Source organism: Grampus griseus (assembly GCF_964374135.1).
Source record: "Grampus griseus genome assembly, chromosome: 13".
In the NCBI taxonomy this organism is placed as follows: domain Eukaryota; kingdom Metazoa; phylum Chordata; class Mammalia; order Artiodactyla; family Delphinidae; genus Grampus; species Grampus griseus.
Genome location: NC_139007.1, coordinates 75,036,709 through 75,059,843, shown reverse-complemented (window position 1 = coordinate 75,059,843; position 23,135 = coordinate 75,036,709). Strand labels below are relative to the sequence as shown.

The 23,135-nt window shown below is 41.1% G+C and overlaps 1 protein-coding gene across 6 annotated transcripts in view; it reads left to right on the top strand.

The window, feature by feature from the left end:
• Window positions 1–23,135, top strand: part of SYNE1 (spectrin repeat containing nuclear envelope protein 1) — a gene marked incomplete at its 5' end in the record, with an annotated part of 457,248 nt that overhangs the window by 195,313 nt on the left and 238,800 nt on the right. For all 6 annotated transcript variants that reach the window (XM_082668958.1, XM_082668957.1, XM_082668956.1 and 3 more), the window contains 11 exons: window positions 1,845–1,946; window positions 4,022–4,225; window positions 5,397–5,604; window positions 6,415–6,527; window positions 7,897–8,102; window positions 9,113–9,268; window positions 12,774–13,065; window positions 13,876–14,048; window positions 16,295–16,604; window positions 17,793–17,957; window positions 22,476–22,832. In XM_082668958.1, the coding sequence (XP_082525084.1) occupies window positions 1,845–1,946; window positions 4,022–4,225; window positions 5,397–5,604; window positions 6,415–6,527; window positions 7,897–8,102; window positions 9,113–9,268; window positions 12,774–13,065; window positions 13,876–14,048; window positions 16,295–16,604; window positions 17,793–17,957; window positions 22,476–22,832 (2,286 nt within the window). The remainder of the gene's footprint in view (window positions 1–1,844; window positions 1,947–4,021; window positions 4,226–5,396; window positions 5,605–6,414; window positions 6,528–7,896; window positions 8,103–9,112; window positions 9,269–12,773; window positions 13,066–13,875; window positions 14,049–16,294; window positions 16,605–17,792; window positions 17,958–22,475; window positions 22,833–23,135) is intronic.

Below are 23,135 nucleotides of genomic sequence, written 5' to 3'. Positions count from 1 at the left end.
ACTACGTTTTCAGGAATTTTGTGAGCCAGTGATAAACACAACCATTATTAAAAATTATTAAAAATTAAATTGTAAATAACTGTACCATTAAGTTGTATTAAAAATGAAAGTAATGAATTCCCCAAACTTATCATTTCCTAATTATTATTTGACCATTATTGTTATCTGGCTCTTGAGTTATTGACACTTATTATATCCATATGATGGAAATACTATAGAACGTGTACACATGTATGGTGCTTCCAACTCCATGTTCTGTGACATCATGCTGTAGCTCAAAATGGTGGTAAATGGGGGCTTCCCTGGTGGCGCAGTGGTTGAGAGTCCGCCTGCCGAGGCAGGGGGCATGGCTCGTGCCCCGGTCTGGGAAGATCCCACATGCCGCGGAGCGGCTGGGCCCGTGAGCCATGGCCGCTGAGCCTGCGCGTCCGGAGCCTGTGCTCCGCAACGGGAGAGGTCACAACAGTGAGAGGCCCGCAAACCGCAAAAAAAAAAAAAAAAAAAATGGTGGTAAATGCTATACAGATCAGGGCCAGCTGTTCAACCAGCCTGGAGGATACTCCTACTACTGACCTCTGGGATCCAGGGAGCCAGTGGGCCTCAGCCACGTTCATTATGTCCAGGTTCAGTCACTCACAGAGATGGGTTTTTTATGCTATGCTCTGTGATGCACCAGCTAGTAAAATCAGTGAGCTGGATTCAGCCTTGTGCCCAACAGTGTCGTGGCTGCTGCAGTGCGGGAAATGAAGTTTAGGTGCATAGGGGTGATTCCTTAATTTCCCAGGCTGCTTCTGGGGAAGGCCAGTGGGCCTGGCAGGCAATTCATTAATCCTTACTGGGCAAGTAAATCACTTTCTAGATTGAAGGCATCAGGAGGTTTGTTAGTGTCTACAAAGCGCCAAAAGACCACATTTAAGTTGAGAGGGAAACTTTATTAAAATGTTCCTTCCTGGAGCAGCCGCAGGGCACAGGGAGATCAGCTCAGTGCTTTGTAACCACCTAGACGGGAGGGATAGGGAGGGTGGGAGGGAGACTCAAGAGGAAGGGGATATGGGGGTATGTGTAGCAGATTCACTTTGTTATACAGCAGCAACTAACACACCATTGTAAAGCAATTGTATTCCAATAAAGATGTAAAAAAAAAAAAAGTTCCTTCATGGGCCCAGATAACTAATGAAGTTTCCAAGCATCCAATTTGTTCCATAATGATTCTTTGATTATTCTTTCTTCTTCTTGTGTTAGTGTTGGTGCCAAAAAAAAAAAAACCAGACAACAAAAGAAGACAAAAGTCAAAATGTTAGATGTCAATTTCCTAATTAACCTGATTTCTATTTAACCACCCTTTAAATTTCTATTTGAAATATTTCTTCTATATTACATATAGTCTACAGTAATTAAGAGGCACTCCTGTTGTGTATTTGTTTTGAAATGCTTTCTCAAGACTTTAATGCTGCCATAGTAGCCAATGATATTAATGCTAATAGATAAACGACAGTTAGTCTGTTGAAAATCCCCGCTGACTCAAGGCTTTCGGTTAATGTTTAATTTTTTCCAGGAGCATTTTTTTCCAATAAAAGAGGGTGGGAAGAAAGAAAGTTCTGCATGTTTCCTCACATTCCCAGTGAAAGTTAATGGTGACATTTTTCCACGTTCACAAATAATGAGAGTCCTCAGAAAATGAAGCAGAGTTTTGGTTTTAGTTTTTTGTTTTGTTTCATTTTTTTTACCCTGGGTTAAAGTTGGGGCTTTTTGACAGAGTTAATGCTTGAAATTATTGAATGCCAAGTATAACATGTCATTGTTTTGATTAGTTATGTTTTTCCCCTTTGTCTTTTATTTTGCAGTCTGAAGTTAAAAAGAGAGCATTAAGATTAGAAGAACTTCATTCCAAAGTTAATGATCTTAAAGAATTAACTAAAAATCCAGAAACACCACCGGATCTTCAGGTAAGCACTCAACAAGTTTGTAATAACTCTATATACTATACACTCTCAAAAAAGTGTATATATATGTCCATATATATATACACACACACTTTATGTATTTATTTACAAAGTACATGTATATGTATATGTGCGTGTATATTCTTATTGTTATCATTGTAATACCAAGCAAGCACGTAGACGTTATCAGATATGGGGGTTAAAATATTAACATTTTTAGAATTCCTTGTGCTAGTATTAATAGCATATTTCCAACTCAAATAGTATAGTAAGATTAGTTCCTTTTTTCCTTACTAAATTTTGGAAGTGGTAGCATCCAACTTGCCTCCTTGACCATTTTAAGCCTACACAGAGACAGAAACCACATGTATGAATATTGATATTCTTATTGACATTTTTCTAATCCACTTACTGAATAATGGCGTTTGAGGGATCACGACCCCACATCTCCCTTCAAGGCCCTTTAGATGGCGCACGTCCACAGGCACCAGGAGACAGGCCAGGCAGGCCAGTTCTGACCAGGCAAACCGGGCTGCTTCAGTGAGGGAGCCTGGGAGCAGCCAGCCCCGGGCTTGGGGCCAAGGGTTCTAACTCATTACTTTAAGCTCTCTATTTGTCGCTGCCCTCATCTTCTCTCTTCCTGTTTCTTCCTTATCTACTGCTTCTTGCTAACAAGTCAATTTTGTTTGATCACCTATACTTTTCCTCTGACCCAAGGCTGTGTATCCCTCAGTTAGTGTCATTGGTGGCTGATATACTTGTACCAGAAGGTTAGAAGTTTCACCTGAAGCAAGAATAGGCAAAAGGGAGGCTGATCATGTAGAGAACTGAAAAGGAGAGCTTGTGCGTATCAGGGGCATGAACGGGTAGCAGCTGGACTTGCCAGAGTGAAGGTGGAGGCCGGGTTTTGAGAGGGAGCTTCTGTTGTTCTCTGGTTTCTCTCTTACACACACACCCTTACCTATACTCAGGGAGGAAGTATGGGGGTGCCTGCATCTACCTCAAAATGAGAAGGATTTTGACGGTACCGTCTAGAGAGCATGGCATATGCCCCCTGCAGCTGGCAGACACAGGAGTCTAGTATCTAACTCCCACCACGTAAGACCTTAAGGGTGAGAGACAGGCTGGCTGACGGCTGATGTATTTGCCAAAGGAGAAATGATTGTTTTGAGTGGCCTGCATCGCAGAGTCATCTGGGATGAAATGCCAGCCTGTGACCTCTGGCCCAGAAATGAATTATGAAAGGAAAGGAGGAGGAGAGCATTACTTGTGTGCATCTCAGGGTACCTAAGAAGGCTTTCTGGGGGATGAACAGGCCTCGACAGCTAGGAGTTAAAGAGATGTACAAAGTCAGCGAGCAGAAAGAATGTGAAGAAAGACCAAAAAAGGCACTTGGCCTCTTTCTCCACCGGAGGCTTCCTGTTTGCAGCTGGTCTGAGCTGAGGATAGGAAAAAACGTCTTAGCTTTCAGTTCAAAGTTTTGATTATTAAATGGGACTAGATGTTCTAACTGAGGAATTGAAACTGCTTTGCAGTTGATCAGGATCATAAGTCCTTTTATTATTATGCGTGGGGCTAGAGAAGTTCAGGGCCCTCCCAAAATCAATCATGCAGGGAGGAGAGAAGAACTAGCCTCACCGAATATTTTAAATAGACAAAAATGACGTTTCTCCATTATAAAATCCCCAAGTGGTGCTTGTCCAAAGTAGCGACTACTTCAGGGCGAAAAGTGTGTATTTCCCGGGAGAATGAAGAGCAGGTTTTTGGTCCCCAGCTTGGTTACTCCGTGGGAGTCGAGCTCTGCTTTGGAAATGGAATCTCGTGGATTCCCTGGAACCTCAGTCAAAGCTTCCACTTTAAAAAGTCCAGTGTTAACGGTAATCCTCACTCTTTCCATTTTCCCATTACGTAAGGTATTTGGCAACTGGTACCCACTGACTTTCCTTCTTAGAAAAGTTGAATTAGCATCCATGGTTAGGCTTCTGCGATTTTTACAGTTAAGCTGCACGTGAACGAATCCTACTGAACGAGTGCTCTGGTCTTCACAGATTTTAATGAAATCTTACTTTATGTTTTAGTTTATAGAAGCCGACTTAAGGCAGAAACTGGAGCATGCCAAAGAAATTGCTGAAGAGGCAAAAGGAACCTTGAAAGAGTTCACCTCTCAGAGTGCACAAGTGGAGAAGTTTATTAATGACATTGCAACCTGGCTGACAAAACTAGAAGACTCGTTGATGAACTGTGCCCAAACTGAGACTTGTGAAGGACTGAAAAAAGTGAAGGTAAGTCATAAACTATCACTAAGTGTTTACATTTCAATACTAATACTAATTCTCCTGTTTTTCGGTGACTATAATAAAAATGTAACCTCTGTTATCAATTACCCATGTTAACACCAAACCAACTAATTCATGATATAGGAGACAGCAAAGCAAATAACGGATGGAGAACTGCATGCAGGTGGTAAGAAACCAAAGACAAATATTCTAAAAACAGAAAGCATGCATTGCTATAGGACCTACTCACAGGTTGTACTTGTTAAGATCTTTTTAATGAAAAGGTGGGAGCCTATAGAAGAACTGTTTGAATTTCTACACATTTTCAAACTTGAATGCTTAGTAGTTTTTCATCATTTAATTACTTTTATTGGTCAGCATGACTGCTTTCATCCTGAGAGGGAGATATATATATATATATATATATATATATTATTTTTTTTTTTTTCAGTACGCGGGCCTCTCACTGTTGTGGCCTCTCCCGCTGCGGAGCACAGGCTCCGGACGCGCATGCTCAGCGGCCATGGCTCACGGGCCCCAGCCGCTCTGCAGCACGTGGGATCTTCCCAGACCGGGGCACAAACCCGTGTCCCCTGCATCGGCAGGCGGACTCTCAACCACTGCGCCACCAGGGAAGCCCCGAGGGATATATTTTTTAAAAATGGTTGAGAAAACAACATATGTGTTCTGTGCTCTTTTAGCATATTTTCTTACTGTACTTGAGACTAAGGACGTACGCTTTTAAAATTAACTACCGGTGCTTTTGATGTGGCCTGGGATCCTGAAACAAAGCCCAAGTAGCCCATGGAAGATGTGAACATAGGAGGGTGACTCCATTAATATAATAGCCTCTAATCGACTAACTAAACCCAAGATCCTGGGCTGGAATCCACAAAGACCTTTTCAATTTGCTTGAAATCCTAAACTATAACCCCAATCCTAGCTACCTCTCAACAGTGTTTGCCGTTGTTCCCAAGGAGAACTGGGCAAAATTCTGAAAGAATCAACACAGATCTATCACAAATACTCAAAAAAAAAAAAAAGTCCGACAAAAGTATATACATTATTGAGTGGATTTCAACAACATCACTTTCCAAAAAACATTCCAGAGTGGAGTGTATGGAATATTTCTCTTGAATGTGATGAATATCCTTCACGGCATATTTTTATTCTGTAGGAAATACAAAAAGAACTTCAAAGTCAGAAAAGCAACATCAGTGCCACCCAAGAAAATCTCAACAGCTTGTGCCGCAAGTACCATTCAGTGGAGCTGGAGAGCCTGGGCAGTGCGGTGACGGGGCTGATGAAGAGACATGAGGCTGTGAGCCAGTCCTGCTGCAAGACACAGGCCAGCCTTCAGGATTCTCTGGAAGAACACTTCAGTGGTGAGCTCTGACAGGTCTCAGCTTGAATAGTTTGTTTACAAGACACGGTCCAAACCAAATGCTGCCTAGAAACTGCCAGAAAACTTTCCACAAGAGTAGCGTTTTAAATTTGTGTGTGTGGTAAGATTTGAGCAATCAGATTGTTGTGGTTGGGCTCTCACCATACGCAGAATTCTTCCTTTTTCTCCTTAAGAGAGTAGGAGTCCGCCATCTTGAGGAATCTGAACTCCATCTGGATTTTCTGTGTAGAGCTCATTTATGTGGAAAATGAGTCCCACTGCTATGATGAAGTGAGACGATAAACTTGGATCTTAGGAGAGGCTGTGAAACAGCAGCCTTGTAGTTCAGGAAATTGCTGGTCATATGTCCCTGACTCGGCCTCCCACACAGTTGTGCCTCTGCTCTGGTGTGAATGTAAGATGCTCTAAGTCAGCGTGGTGGGCTGAGGAGATGGTTCTTCCCTTTGCCATAGGAATGGCTTTAACGCCTCTAGAGCATTGCTCAATCTGACATAATCAGGCAATTATCTTTCTTTACCGAAAGAAACACAATGGGAAATCAAACATGTCAGAAATACGAATTTCTTTTCAGTCTTATATCTGAGATAATTTCTCAATTCTACCATGAACAGTCATGATTATAGATCATACTGTATTATATTCTATATTATTATCGTTGTTGTTTTCTTTCTGGAATATTTGTTGTAAGGCAAGATGCAGTGGGCTGAAGGCCAGAATTAATTCATCGTGGTCATCCTGGAAGCTCTTTCAATGTTTTGGATGTATTTCTTATTTTCGTTACTTTCCAAAGAGTCTATGCAGGAATTTCAAGAGTGGTTTTCTGGAATAAAGGCAGCGGCAAAGGAATCATCAGATAGAACTGGGGACAGCAAAGTTCTGGAGGCAAAGCTCCATGATCTTCAGGTATGCAACCTGGCACTGCCTTTCCTTCTTCCCTAAACTGCACTCAAGTGCCTTCAAGTCAGACCTAAATCATCTATTTCCCCAAACTTTATTTTCTTCAAATTTTTCTTCTTCCCTAACAGAATGCGGTTTCTTGACTTGAAAGGAGATAGTTAATATATGAAAAGTAAGTTGAGAAAATGTTAGAATTTCTAGATCCCTTTCCTCTCTTTTTTAGCCTGTTGATCATTCTTTGGAGTTCATTCAGAACTAAACCTGATTTCAGTTTTTATAGCAGTAAAAGCATAAATAATTGTATTTCTTTAACATCATTATCATGAAGGAGTTTTAAGAAAGAAGACATGGCTTGTGTAATTTTAATAACCTATCATCTAAATTTGGAGCTACGATATATTCAAATAAAAGCAATAGATATTATAGATTTTATAGGTGTTACAGACAATGAAAAATGTATAAAGTCTGGTAAGGGAAGGCCATTGTGACGCAGAGGTAAGAATGATTGACAGGAGCCTAGGTTCAAATTGAGTTTTGGCCAGGTTTTTCAAGCGACTGATCTGAGCAAAGCACTGTGTTAAGTCTTATAAAAATAGTTTTAGAAAGTTAATGAGGAGCGTGAGGATTTTGTGGCCTAACGGGTGATGGCAATCATGTAGATAACTCATTAGCAGTCAGGGTAGGAAGAGCATTATAATACAGGAAGTGGAAGAGCATTATAATACAGGAAGCGGAAGAGCATTATAATACAGGAAGCGGTTTTGCAGGAGGCTTGGTGAATTCAGATGTGGAGTTGTCCCCTTTGAGGCTTGAGATGCAGTGGAATTCCACGAAGGAAAGTCTGAGTGACGATCACAAATGCCACCGTGGAGCTCAGTGGAGAGGCAGGGGTGGCACAGCAGTCCTGGGCTTCTTGTGCTCTGTTGAAGCCACGCCCATATGCATATGATCTTCCAAGGAAGAGGTGCACGCCAAGAAAATAAGGGATCTGAAGACAGGGTGTCAGACAAGGAGGAGGGGTGGAGACAGGTAACCATGTGAGGAGGTGGAGCCTGGACCAGATTGGGATGGTGGGAATGGGGAGAGACTGAGCACAGACCTTGATGAGAGCATCATCCTTTCCAGCTCGATGCTGCTCGCAGTTGGTCCTCAGTGGTTCCAGTGACTGCCTGGCACCGTCCTCCGTTCTGAGTCTTGATTATATCCAATTGTATACATCATTCTCACTCCAGCCTTGTCAAAGGCCTCTTCCTTTGTGCTCTGTTTTTCTTCTCTTGCTCCACTTTCTCAGGTCAGAACTGTAATTAATGCTCCCATGCAGCAGGGTCTTTGAATAATAGCAAATATTTTCTATTACCTTTATTTCCCGAAACAGAACCTTTTGGACTCTGTCAGCGATGGGCAGAGCAAGCTTGATGCAGTGACTCGAGAAGGGCAGACTTTGTATGCACATTTGCCTAAACAAATTGTCAGTAGCATTCAGGAGCAAATTACAAAGGCTAATGAAGAGTTTCAAGCATTTCTGAAACAATGCCTTAAAGACAAACAGGCTCTTCAAGACTGTGCTTTGGAACTTGGGAGGTAGGTTGTTTTGACAAGCGTAGACTTCATCATACACAGAATATATTTTCAGGATTTAAAGACCCATTGGGAATAAACAAAAAATATTTGAAACTGTGAGTTTAAATTATAATAAGTTTTGACCTTAAGTACATGTTCATACTAGGACAATAATTGATTGCTCAAACTCTGATGGCATCATTTGGCTTTATTTTCTATATAGATAAAGAAAGGAATTATATTCATTAATAATTTTTAATGGCATAAATGCATGCATTTTTTTGTCTGTTTGGCTAAATCGAGATGTTAGAGTTTTGATACCCAGGTTTTAGATTACCCAAGTCCTTTCCTGTGTCTCCTTCTGCTGGGTTGGAATTATGGTGGAAAACACCTATTGTATTTCTCTGAATCAAGATTCCAGTCAGGAAGCTATGTCAACATGGGTGAATATAAAATTAGAAAGAAAAAAATTTTCTATTGCTAGGAAAAGAAAGATGTCAGTATAATCAAAATGCCTTTTTGGTTGGCGAGTAATGTGCCTGACTCTTGTCAAGGTTTCTTAGAGAATTTACGTTGTTTTCAAAACTTAAGAGCCCTAGAGCTCTTGTGCCATATTCAAATCCCCATAAGGTACAAAGACACAGAGGTGACTTTCCCTTCTTCTCCCAGGGCTTCCACTGCCCCATTTATCCACTGGCCCCAATTCAGGGTCTTTGTAGTAAGACACAAACTTGAGTGCCCACTGACATGGGAATGTTATCTTGTTGGTAATTATCAGCTATAATTACCAAGGAAGTCAACTCAGCAAGATGAGGTGCTTCTTTTTTTTTTGCTTGTATCTCAAGAGAAATGTCCAGAATTTGTCATGTTGTTACTGAAATAAGGAATAATTTAATTGGCTTATTGTTTTCTTCTCTACTTGAAAATTCATGAGATCTTAATTGCCATAGACACTGTGACCTCAGATATTGGAATTTATTTACTATAATGAGGATATTAAAATTACTCTAAGGTGTGTTTGTTTTCTTTAGCTTTGAAGATCAACACAGAAAACTGAATGTTTGGATCCATGAAATGGATGAAAGATTAAGTACAGAAGACTTAGGAGAGAGTAAGCAACATATTCCTGAGAAGAAAAACGAAGTCCATAAAATTGAAATGTTTCTGGGAGAACTGCTGGCTGCAAGGTAGGGTGCAGAAGTGGAATAGATTCTTTCCCTACTAACAAGTGTTTGTTTGTCTGGTTGGTTGGGTATTTGGGCTGGTTGTTGGCTCGTTAGTTGGTTAGTTGGTGGTGGTTATGTTTCTGTCCCCCAATGTGTGGCATACAAATGATTGTGCAGTGTTTCTGTGGCAGTGTGGTGATCTGGAGAGAGCATCGGGTTGGAGGTAAGGAGCTGGTTTCCATCCCAGTGACATCTCCCTTTGCTCAACAAATTGGACAGGCCACTCATTTCCTATATTTCTTGATATTAGCTTTTAAGCATTGTGATAATAATAATGATAATAATAAAAATATATTTTCCTCTCGGGGGTTATTATAAGGATATAAGGTGATTATAAAGATACCCTTCATTTACAGAAATAAATGAGACCCCAATTTCCGTATATTCTTCACACACATCAGCCTCCAGCACCATTTCCAATCCACCCCATCCTCGTAATATTCTTAGTAAAGCAAAAGGTGTATGGTCATGAAGTCTGGCTGTCCTAGAGGTTCGTTTTCTCCACTGCAATATTTGTCTCCTTATTGCTTGCCAACTGAGCAAATGTTTCTGACTCCTTCTCAGGCAGAGTTCTCTGGCCTATGCTTTGGACTCCACCACTTTCATGGCTGTGCTCCCTCAATTTACACTCCACCCCTGGCATTTTCAGTTGCTTCATTGGAACTCTTGCATTGGAAGATAGAACACTTTCCACTAGGGGAGGGCAACTTGAGCCAAAACTCTTTTAACTGTCTCACTGTCGTCTTGCAGAGCAGATACACTTTGAGCAGCAGAAGGCTGGTATCCAGCCTGCTTGATCAACCAAATCAGCAACCATGATCAACTGAGTAAAATTTGCCTAATTCAGATCATACTCATTCCGTTTCCTCTGAATCCTCTTTTTGGTCAAGCATGCTAAGCATTCCTTGTCTTGAAAAAAACAAGCATACAAACAAGTATACAGACAGAACCCATACTGACAGCTGTTGCTGGTGTGATAGTTTGATGACTATTATAAAAGTTCCCTGGAATGTTTTGGTCCCAACTCTGTGAGCCTTTACCATGGGGTAAACACTTCGTTGATTTTGTTACTGAACTCAGGTTAGGCTTCTCATCACTAAAGAATCCAATACTGAGAGACAAGTGTTGGGTGAAAGGAAAGATGGCTTTATTGAGGAAGCTGGCAATCCTGGGGAGAAGGTAAACTCATGTCCCAAAGAACCAACTCCCCATTGCCGATCAGAGGGCAAGAGCTTTTAAAGGAAAGCTTCAAGGGTGCGCAAACAGAGACTACGTGCAAAACAGTACAGTTAGCTTCTAGAATCATCTTGAAACTGATCATGCAGTAAGTAGTCTGGTCAGTGTCATACTGATTATTTTAAGCACAGTTAATTTTCAATTCCAGGGTCAGTTTGTTACAGTTTCCTTGAGGCCAGTGTCTGGAATTGTGCAAAGCCACAGGTTCAGTCCTGCTCAAGAGGGAGCAGCTTATGTCATGGCTACAGTCTGGTCACCATGCAGTTAGCTTTTTTCCCTCTGGTGGAGGTTTTAGTATCTGCAGAACACCTCAGGAATGTGCATCAGACACTTATGTATCTTCAGGGAGGAACTAAAGATTCTGTGACTCTCCTGTCCTAATCGTTAACTGTTTGAGCCTCTGCTCCTTTGTGACTCAAGGAGGCCTGGGAGACTACAGCTTTGCTATGAACAGAGACAGGGGACCCAGAAGGGCTTTTTTACCTGGGAGGGCCCCACAAGGTCCTGCTCAGTTTCAATTTAATAAACCCCAACCCAATGGTGAGTATCTCAAGGCCAGAGACCATCAGGTCTTTATCATCTTTATCTAGTATAGTGCCAACAATAGAAAATATTTGCTGAATTAACAGAATAATAGCATTATTCTAACTCTATAACTTCCTGAAAATTACACTGCACTTTATTTACTTTTTAAATCTTGATTCTTGTTTAGGTACAGTATTACGTGGCCAGACCTACTTCTCTCCTCCTTTCAAACATTTGAAATGACTTTACATATGCTTCCTGAGCTATTACTCTCTGATATTCCAAGACCAGATGCTAAGAGTCCTTAGGTGTATTTGCTCCCAGCTTCTTTAACGCTGGGTGCTTCTTGGGATGGTCCTAATGTGCTCTGCTGGTCTCCCAGCTTCTCCAGCTGAGTCATCTGACTTCTTTCACTTGCTTGCCACTTGCTCCCCCCAGTCCTTTGGATTTTTTTTGTCATAATATTTTCCAGTACTTTGCATATCTTGGGGGGATGTCCTGTATTTTTCAGAAGAACACCAAACTTGAGAATCATTGAATTTTTATCATCCATTAAGCAGTTCTCCTCATGGTAACAAGTGATATCTGTCATCTTGAATTATTATTTAACTCACATCTTTGCTTACGCCACTTTCATGTCTCACCTTCATGTCTCAAGCAGATTGCAAGTAAAAGAGATGTATTTTAAAGAATATGGAATGTTGTATAAGTCTTATGTATCTCACAGAGGCCCATAGGATGCTCTCTACCTACATAGTAGGAAAAAAAAAAAGACAATGTAGGAGATGGGCTTCCTATTCTTTTTCTAACATTCACAACAGTTTGCGTTATGTCATCTGTACTCTCCCTTCTGGTATCCCAGGCATTTCCTGATAGATGTGCTGATTGGAATTCAGGCATCCATGAAACAAGATGAAGCCTACCCAGCCACACATGATAATGTTTTCCCTTGACCTAATTAACATAACCCCAAACTGAGATGAGAAAAGTTCCCAAGATACAACAAAGGAACCCATAAGTATTCATAAGATGGCCTTTTGAAAGAAACTTTTTTTTTTTTTTGGCATTTTATCTCTGCCAGACATCATGCTGGGTCCTGGGATATGAGATGAATGTAACAGCCTTGGCTTCTAGAAGGTGAAAGCCTTGTGGATTGAGACAGACAGAGTGTATGAGGTGAGAGAGTAAGACAGGCAGAGGGCACCCGGAAGAGGAGTCATCATGATGCTTCCTGGGGATGTGATAACTACACTGAGATTTGAAGGGCCAATCAGAGAAGAAGCAGAAGAGAGCAGAAGAGTTTTAAGGAAGCAGGAGTCTCCGTGTGTATACAATAGATACATAGCGTTTGGGGAATTTCAGGGAGCTGTTTATGGTTAGAGCATTAGCTAGGAATGGAGAAAAGTTAGAGATCGGCTTGAAGAGGCAGACCTGGGCCATTTCCTGAAGTGAATCCCTAACAATACAGTGGGCTGGCATCTAGGCATAGCACAGAGTGAATCAAACCCCCCATGTGAATTGACTACATTCAGAGAAACCACAGGGAACGAGGTAGCCAGCCCTCTGAGGGCCCCCAGCATCCTCACCGAAAGGCATGTCAGCTGTGAGCTCTTGTCTGGTCACTGCTCTAATGTCAACAATCAGTTATCACTCCCCTGTGCTCCAGAATGTCAGAATTAAAGTTTTGTTTGTTTGTTTTCTTTAGAGAGTCTCTTGACAAGCTTTCCCAGAGAGGGCAGCTTCTCAGTGAAGAAGGCCATGGCGCTGGGAAAGAAGCCCGCCTGTGCTCCCAGCTCCTCACTACCTATCAGAACTTACTCCGAAGGACCAAGGAGAAGCTCCGGAGCTGCCAGATGGCCTTGCAGGAGCACGAGGCCCTGGAGGAAGCGCTGCAGAGCATGTGGTCCTGCGTGAAAGATATGCAAGACAGACTGGCCTGTGCGGAGAGCACCGTGGGGGGCAGAGACGCCTTGGAGAGACAGCTGTCACAAGTGCAGGTGCGCGGGGCGCCGGCCCGACACGGCTGCCTTCGGAAGACTTTGAGTAGATTCGCAGATGTTTCAGTTGGGTCCTTGTTGTTCTGTGAGCCTCCACGTGAGGAGTATGTAGGCAGAATGGAGAAGCTGGGCAAAAAGGATTTGGAGGGATCATTTTTCTCTTTTGTAAAGGAATATTTTTGTTCAAATAGCTTTAAAATAATTTTTGCGGTTTTTTAGTAAACATTTAGCAAACATTATGGAAAAGCTACTCTACTCTAAGCACTATGCAAGTTGCTAGGAATATAGAAACAAAAATTAGTCCTTGCTTTCTAGGAGTTCACAGTTAGTGGGAGACACCAACCTGTAAATGGTCACTTGCAGTGCGGCCTGTATGTAGGGGCCATGACTGAAGTACAAAAGAGGCCACCGACCCGGCCTGCAGCCAGTGGAGGTGAGCTTGGAAAGCAGAAGTGAGCCAGGCAGTGAAGACGGGGCTGTTAAGTTTTTGACAGGTGTGTCTTCATTTTCAGAATGACTTCTTTTTTCTCTGATGCAAAATTCAGTAAAGTTCCATTTCTAGGCTAGTGGCCCAAAGTTTTCCAAGAACTTAATCGGAGTTCATCCCTGACTCCCAGACTCCCGGACATCTAATATTTAAGTAAGGTATTACAGTGCAGTAGGGCACAGAGTTTGACGTTGTTGTTGTTTTTTCATTTTAAGATGAGTAAGGTGTGCCCTACCTTGATTCTCATGGGAAACATGGCCGTTTTTCGAAACATCAGAAGGTTTTAGTAATGCTGCTGACAAGTGTTCATTCTTCCTTCATAGGATATTCTCCTGATGAAAGGTGAAGGGGAAGTCAAACTGAATATGGCCATTGGCAAAGGGGAACAGGCCTTGAGAAGTAGCAACAAGGAAGGTCAGAAGGTAATCGAGACTCAGCTACAGACGCTTAAAGATGTGTGGGCTGACATCATGAGCTCCTCCGTCCGTGCTCAGAGGTACAGAGCCTATTTTTAGTGTTTCTTTGCCTGACTCAAACCCAGTGGCTTAGTAAAATGATGGTGCACGCTGAGGGTATCCTGCAGGAGAGTTTCCAAGCATATTATTAGAGCTAGTTGTGTGCGTGTCTGTCTTTGCCTAGATGGTAGTTTCTGTAACTGCAAAGGCCAGTTTTGTTTGTTTGTTTACTTACTTTGTGTGTGTGTGTGTGTGTGTGTGTGTAATATTTGCATCTCCCATAATACCTCTCATGGAATTGTACCTCCTTTCAATTCATCAAAGCAAGGATATGTGGTCTTTAACAACTTTAATAACTTTTTGCTTTTTAAGGGAAATTAAGTCATTGGCAACTATTAGGCTTACATATAAATCTTCTTCTCAACCGAAGTAATATCACTGACACTGGGGATATGGAGATATGGGGAGAGTATCTGACCACCCCGGCGATGGGGTATCCTGGCATTTAGCGTGAGGCCAACCTCCTGCATTGCGTGGACACCCTCACACAAACATCCTCCAGCTCGCCCAAACCCCCTGCGCTAGACGCTGATGAGAAAGTAGAGAAGATACGGATTGTTACACCAGGTGTTGTTGTTGTTGTGTTATATTTGTGAGTGGAAGACTTTATCTTCCTCCCTCTTCTCCGAGTATCAACAAATAATCTGGCTGGCTCGTTGGACAAATGACTTTCGAAAGTCATACCAAAATACCAAAACCCATTCCAGGAGGCACATTCTAAAGGTTATATGTTTGATCACTGAAGAAGTGTGTGCTCAATATGATCTTAATAAACAGATGAATAAAAGATTAAAGTTCATCACAAAACAAAATAACACCGCAGTGACTCACTGCAGTGTAAACAGTGAACCATGGTTACAACTAAAATTTGGGGAATGGTGCTTTGTTTTGTCTCCTTTAAACATGGAGTGTAGGTGGTGACTCCCAAAGTCAGCAGGACTTCAGTCTTCATCACAACTCATAATGGGCAGCAAAGAAAAAAATCAGATCCCATGATTCTGTTATTCTGTAGAGCAGACCGCTGGAGCATGAACTAAACTTCCCAATGCTTGGCAACAGGCCAGCTTCATAAAAGTGAATAGGAATACGGGTGAATATTTTCCTGATGCTAGAATAAAATGTTAAACACAAGAAGCAGATTCAAATCCTTGATTTCCCCCTTTCAGCAAGAAATTACAGTTGGCAACTGCATTCTGAGCAGTCGCAGGGCTCAAATTATTGTGCTAAAATAATGAAACTGAACAAGGTAGGTTTTGCCCTCTAAGTGCTCGGAGGCTAGGGTAGGATACCTTCCACAAATAAAAATGAAAAACTGACTCAGATTGTGTTACTGAAATGCTATGAGACTGTGGAAAAAGGCAGGGCTTGGGGTAGCTTCTGGAGAAGTGAGATTGATTTGCACTTTCTAGAAAATTCTTTGAGGAAAGAATAGGGCTTTAGGGTATGTATGATGAGGTTTCTCTTGATGTAAAAGGAACAGTTTGAGCAAAAGGAACAATTTGGAAGTACATTCACCACAGATATAACTCCAGGATCATAGGATTATATGCAAGGGAGGGTGTGAGGGGTCACTGAAAGTGAGTTTTGAATAGTTTATAAAGCTGAATATTGGAGGTGTTTTAAAAATGCCAGTCTGGAGAGCTATTTAATTGACTCTTACATACGTGACTTTAGTGACTAAATTTCTTATATTATTAATGCACTGAACCTTCATTCCTTCACACATTCAACACAGGAGCCCTAAACATTGTGTATTATATCCTTAAGTGAAAAATCAATCTAATTATATTATTTACCCAGAAAGAATACCTTACATTTTTCACTCCTGTCACTAAATAATTATCTGACTTTAATAAGATAAACTGAGTCCAAGAAAATAAAGAATTGATGTATATTAAATAAAATTTAACTGATGCCCCAGAGCTGATGTTTTCTCAATGTAATACATATATGTGTCTGTTCATTTAGACAATTAGCATTTGCAAGACAAATCCCCAGATGCATATGTGACTACAGCATCTTCAAGTTTGACATAGATTTATTTTCATTTGAAGAGACTGTGTTGTGGGTCAGAGGAGTCATGTTTTGCCCTGCACTTAAAAGCAGTGTTTTCATCACTTCAATAGCATTCAGCAAAACGGCTTACATGGCTGCAATGCCCTCATGATTGGTTTTTAGTAGAGATGTTAAGATAACTTATTTTTATAACATGTGACATTAATTCTAGCACTTTAGAGTCTGTGATTAGCCAATGGAATGACTATCTAGAGAGGAAAAACCAGTTGGAGCAGTGGATGGAATCAGTGGATCAAAAGGTAGAACATCCCTTGCAACCGCAGCCGGGTCTGAAAGAGAAGTTTTCCCTTCTGGACCACTTTCAGTCCGTCGTATCTGAGGCGGAAGATCACGCTGCAGTCCTGCAGCGACTCACCGCCAAGGCCAGGGAGCTCTACCAGAAGACTGAGGATGAGTCTTTCAAGGAAGCGGCTCAAGAGGAACTGAAAACCCAGTTTAATGATATAATGACCGTTTCCAAGGTTAGTGCTTTATAGTGAAGAAAAAAAACTTCAAGGTTCAGGTAAAGAATACACTATGGGTTGAATTATAGGAGAACTGGCTGCTCTGAAACCATGTGTACCTTTAGTGAACAGGTATTACATAAAGGGTCATTTCTCACCAATGAATGCTCATGAATTTTTCTCTTTCTGCAATGTTGGGATTATTTTTTATTCTTTGGTTTTTCATCTTTTCTCCACTTAGAATGTTAATCAACCCACTTCTTTTCTTTGTAAGATTGCCTGAGACTCAATTGTCAGGGTTTAGAGTTCTTTTTCTTTTGCTGCCACTTACGTTTGTTGTATTAAAGCAAGTCTAGTTACCTCCCAGATTTCAATCATGTACCAAGTATTTATTTCTCATTTTAGTAAAAACTGCATTTCCTGTTCTCTAAGAAATAGACTCCTTCATGTAATATCAAGGTTTTCTCTCAGTTCCATCTCTGAATTATTACTTTCTTCCATGAGTTTTCTTTTGTGTATTTGTGAGAATGTTAAAGAAAGTAAGGGAGAAGTTTTTTTTCCCCCCCTTCTTGGTTTTCCTTTGGGGAACTATCTTTGTATTATTAATACTACAATTTTTAACATATGTGTTAGTTTATCTTAATTTTTACTTTGGTAGTGATTAAGAGCTATGACTTTTGAGTCAAAAAGACCTACATTTGAAATCTGACTTTGACCCTCTTTTGGATATATGACTTTGGGCATGTTACTTAACCTCTGTAACCTCTGGGGGTCCCTTCCTATAATATAGTGTTAATAATAGTATCTACATCATATGGCTGTTGTGAGGATTAAATGAGCAAATGCATTTAAAGTGCTGAGCAGAATACTGTACACAAAGGCAACACAAATAATTGCCTGAATAACAAAAATAGTTATAATAATAATAATTAAGTGGATTATTAGTGAGGGATGTTAGTCAACATTCATGAAGCATAGATTTTTATTCTAAGCTAAACTAAAAAAATACCTAAAGGAAAAGGGTTGCTTCTTCAATGTCTTTCAGTCTAATTAAAATTTGATCTTTTCATTTAAAGATATCAAACATAGAGAAAATTCAGGAATAAGAATGAAATCTTCTCAGATGATTAAGAGACCTGTTACCTTGTCTGATTTCAGATTCTCAATAATTACTATTGTTAAAGTACTCTTTTCTTTGGCTACTAGGAGAAAATGAGGAAAGTAGAAGAGATTGTGAAAGATCATCTCATGTATTTAGACGCAGTCCAGGAATTCACTGATTGGCTGCATTCAGCAAAGGAAGACCTTCATCGGTGGTCGGATATGTCTGGAGACTCATCAGCCACCCAGAAAAAATTATCTAAAATTAAGGTCAGAAAATGGACAGATTTTTATAACTTCATTCTTTCATCGGTTCTTGAGTATCACACACCTGTGATAAAGATTCTGTAGATAAGACTTCTTATTTAAAATGTTTTCTTCCTGTTTTCCATTTGTTGGTATTTATTACCTTGCCCTTAAGCAAGAGAAAAAAGGGGATTTAAAACACTTTACACTGGTGAGGAAAATAGAACATTGTCTGTAGATGCTTCTGTGTGCAAATGTGCTGATTGCTATAGCATCAAAGCCTAAGAAACATGCCCCAGACTAGCGGGCTGACAAAACCAGATACTATTTTCTAGCACAGTGGAAGAAAAGCTTATGAAGTAAGTGGGTTAAACACATTTGAATAATAACTGGGAAATGCCATTCACTTGTTTTATTCTGCCTTCCTAGCCAATAGCACAACAATACAATGGAAGACAGTACTTTAAAGGGCATTAAAACTATCACCTAGTTACTGCTTATAAGGGCAACTTAAAAAACCAAAATTCATTTATCTGAGGGAGCTGGAACAAGTATATTTCTAGTTACTTGAATATTAAATGACAATAATTTCCCCTCTGTGGAAATAATAGATTTTAATCTGAAAACTAGGCAGTGATGAAATCCTCCGTTGTTTAGTTATAGGTGAGGAAATGCTGGAATACGTAGTATAATTGTGATCAGGAATGTGATAACTGGAAATCAGAACATAAAAATAATAGTTGATGATAACAATAATAACTGTATTTTGAGGATTTACTTTTAAATGTTCGGAGGGTATTATCTTATTTAAATCTTACAGTGACCACATAGGTTTTAAATGAGATAATCACATAAAGCCGCTTCTTAAATTCTTATTACCTGTAGGATCCCCTAGAATACGTTCATATATTCCTCACTAATAGTTTGACTTATCCATCCATTCATTCATCCATCCATCTATCCATTTATTCAACCAGGGTTGTGCAGTCCTCAAGGCACTTGCAGTGTAGGAGGGAATGATGATGCACAAACTGATGTTTATAAAATAAGACCTCAAGTGTAACGATAGCTCCTAAGACTTTTCAAGTTCAAGCTCTCGAGTCAGACCCTGACGCTGCATCTTGTCTCTGCTGCTTTTCTAGCTGTGTCTTTGGGCAAGCCACTTGATGTCCTCAAGCCTCTTCCTTAGTTGGTAAAATAAGAATAACAGTAGAACCTGCTTCACAGAGTAGTTCTGAGGACTAAATTAGATCCTGCGCATAAAGCATTTAGCAACATAGAACACGATAAGAAAAGTGGATTTCGTAAATGAGTGATTTAATTGACTATGGAGTGACAATGTGAGAAAAGTCAAAGGTGAAGGTCAGGACTTTACCTAGAGTCAGCAGAGCTGTCTCCACCTGAGGAAAACAAGTTCATGCAGAGGAGACGGGTTACAGAGGAAGGATGAGGTGTTCAGTGTTAACAGGTGGATTTGAACTGCCAGCTGGTGATGTCCAGGAGGTAGTTGAACGCTCAAGTCTGAATTTTAGATTAGGAAGCTGGATTGAAGACACCAGTTGGAATGATCAGCACACAGTTCGTAGTTGAAGCCACCAGAGTGAACGAAACCAAGACCTACGTATAAAGCCAACAGATTGATGTGCACGGGACCAAAATCCAGGTGTTATCAATATTTAAGGGGCCTCAGAGGAGAATTTGAAAGGGAGAGGGAGAAAAGAGAGGAGAAATAATAATGAGAGGGGAAAGGACAGTGTGGTACCACCAGGGCCCCTGGTGGAGGAGGTGGTCACCATCACAGAGACATCAAGAAGGGGCCATTAAGAGGAGGACTAATGACAGGACTTCCCTGGTGGTCCAGTGGTTAAGACTCCATGCTTCCGCTGCAGGGGGCGTGGGTTCAATCCCTGGTTGGGGAACTAAGATCCCACATGCCACGCTGCCAAAAAAATTAAAAAGTAAAACATGAATAAAATTAAATTAAAATAAAAGAGGAGGACTAACGAATGCCCCTGAACTGGGCAGTTAGGCTGCTTGGCGATCACCGAGAGCCATTTCCACAGTCAGGTCAGGAGAGAAACTGGATGACATGGATTGGGGAGTGAAGAGTAGGGTGGAAGACCAGATAGCAAGGATGAACTCATGCTCTGAGATGTCGATATAAGAAAAGCAAGGAGGGCTTCCCTGGTGGCGCAGTGGTTGAGAGTCCGCCTGCCGATGCAGGGGACACGGGTTCGTGCCCCGGTCCGGGAAGATCCCACATGCTGTGGAGCGGCTGGGCCCGTGAGCCATGGCCGCTGTGCCTGCACGTCCGGAGCCTGTGCTCCGCAGAGGGAGAGGCCACAACAGTGAGAGGCCCCTGTACTGCAAAAAAAAAAAAAAACAAGGAAAAGAAAAGCAAGGAAATTCTTTTACAAAGGCTGCTTTCTGGGTTGCCAAATGCTCTTTTTCCGAAATGCTTTTATACAACACTTCAAAAAATATAGGAAATGTGGGACAAGGAGCTGGCAGGAAGAAATTGGGGTTTGGGAAGGAGAATGTACAGCCTGACAGAGGTTGTCTATCAAAGTCCAGGTCAGGCCTGAGCGTAGGCTGCTGTGTGTGTGAGGAGGGACCTTGGAGAAAGTCAGGTAGCACCTCCTCTGTGCTTCAGTGTCAACCCTCCTCACCCCCAGCAGTAACCAAGAACAGGCAACTTCAAAGCCAAACGTGTGTGTATGAGGGTGTGTTATGTGCATATAATATATTTTTACAGTTTAAATACAAGATGGGGAAATACATGAAAAAGTCATTTCAGAACACTTTTTTTTTTGCGGTACCCGGGCCTCTCACTGTTGTGGCCTCTCCCGTTGCGGAGCACAGGCTCCGGATGCGCAGGCTCAGCGGCCATGGCTCACGGGCCCAGCCGCTCCGCGGCATGTGGGATCTTCCCGGACCGGGGTACGAACCCGTGTTGCCTGCATCGGCAGGCGGACTCTCAACCACTGCGCCACCAGGGAAGCCCTCAGAACACTTTTAAACGATAATATCCTTCTTCAAAATCTGGATGAGTGGAATTAGTGGTTGCAAATATTGAAATATCCCAAGGTCATGCAAAGAACACGGGGATAATGCCTTAGAGAGTATTTTGGGAAACTGATTTTTGATAGTAGATACCCTCCGAACTCACAGAGGAAATTCGAAATCACTCACAGAGGAAAATTATAAGTATTTAAATCCAATAGTTATACCTAGCTCTTTTCAAAAAGTTATTTTCTTCATCAAATCACTACTTACCACATGCATTGATAAACAAAAAAGATTTTTAGCATCCTACTGCCGAGAAAAGGGTGATGAATGTGTATATAAATGCTAAATGTGCGTAAGGATTTCATGAGATTGTACTTTGGACTGCTATATAAATACTTTCAAATGATCTATACTAAAATGTGGCTCTCGTATATACTTGTGAGAAGATATATTTATTTCAAGCTAATCTAATGAAATGTGAACTATATTATATAGATTAGCTAAGATATAGTTGTGTTTCACATAATTTGTTAAACAGGCTTCATACTTAATACCCCTCTTTTTCCTATACTTGTTAATTTGTAATTGATTTTCTTCTGGAAGTTTTTTTCCCCTAATAATCATCTTTTCCTTCTATTTAATCCAGGAACAAAGTCATAATTTTGTATTAATACTAACAAAATCCTGGCTTTAGCAATAAATATGTAAATATGTAAACATCCACATAGATTCCGTAAAAGAATCTATTCTCAGAAAGAAATGCCACTATTTAACCTAATCAACAATTCGTATTTTAATTTTATCTTGTTATCTTTTAGAGTATTTTGTGCTTTAAGCCTAAAAGTTACAGGTAAACTGTTAAATTTCTAGTGAGGTTTTTCAAAGTAAAAATAAGAGTAATAAATGAATGCTGTCTAAAGGTTACTTTGAACTTTTGAATAAGTATGTCTGTGAATTATTTATTTTAGTTACTATAACAGTGTTTACTTAACGTTCGGAAGTATTTGAAATCGAGTTGGGCTTATTCTTTTATTGTGATGGCTTAGCTTGATTCCTGGTGGAACGGAAGTGTGGTTTAAGCCACCGTCTCGGGGAAGAAAATGGAAATGGGGTAGAGACATGAGCAGAGCACTGTTCTTCTGCAGTCCTCGTTCGCTTGTCTTGATGTCAACTTAGGGAAAAATAGGATTCACACATTTACAGGAGCAATATTTAAATATTTACAGGCAAATATTTAAATCGCTAACAAGATAGTTTCACATATTCAAACAATGCCTGATTTCAGGGTCCCTCTTTAGTCTGTTTCAGGATGTTGTGGCTTCCTCAACTCATTTGGCCACAAACCTTGGCACTCACAATGATAATTCTCTGCTATTATGACTTAGGAGAAGGGGGATGAATTGATTCCGGTTCCTTGCAGCACACTTGCTACAACTCCCTAGCAGGACAGGGTCCCCCTCTGTACACATTTGGAAACTTGCAGCCCAAGTGACTCAGAGCCTTCTCGGTTGCCATGGTGATATTCCATTACAGGAGCTGTTGGATTCCAGAGAGATTGGTGCAAGCCGCCTGAGCAGAGTGGAGTCGCTGGCCCCTGCAGTGAAACAGAACACAAGTGCCAGTGGCTGTGAGCTCTTGGACACGGAGATGCAGGCCCTGCGTGCCGACTGGAAGCAGTGGGAAGACAGCGTTTTCCAAACTCAGACTAGCTTGGAGAACCTGGTTAGCCAAATGGCCCTTTCGGAGCAGGAGTTCTCAGGCCAAGTGGCTCAGCTGGAGGAGGCCCTGGGACAGTTCGGTGCCCTCCTGACAAGCTGGGCTCAGCAGTTAGCCCTCCTGGAAGGCAGGAACACAGATCAGGAGCTGGTGGAATGCTGGCAGAAGGGCCGGGTAAGTTGGCTTCCTGTTTTCTGCTTGTGGCTCTGCTCAAATTTTTGTTTGCCGCTCCTTGTTGCTAAAAAATCCTTGCTAACTAAGAACATGCAACGTTCACACTTGGAAAAATAAGTGTTTACCTAACTAAATTTGTAAAGCTGATCTGTTTCCTTTTCTCATAAATCAAACCGTTGTAAAAATACAGACATAAGGGAGAGGGAGTTTTTAGTTACCATAAGCAGCATTTACTGTAAGTGGAAATATTTTACTTTCATTCTTATGGTGTAAGAGTTTGTAATATTGTGTTCAGCCATTCAG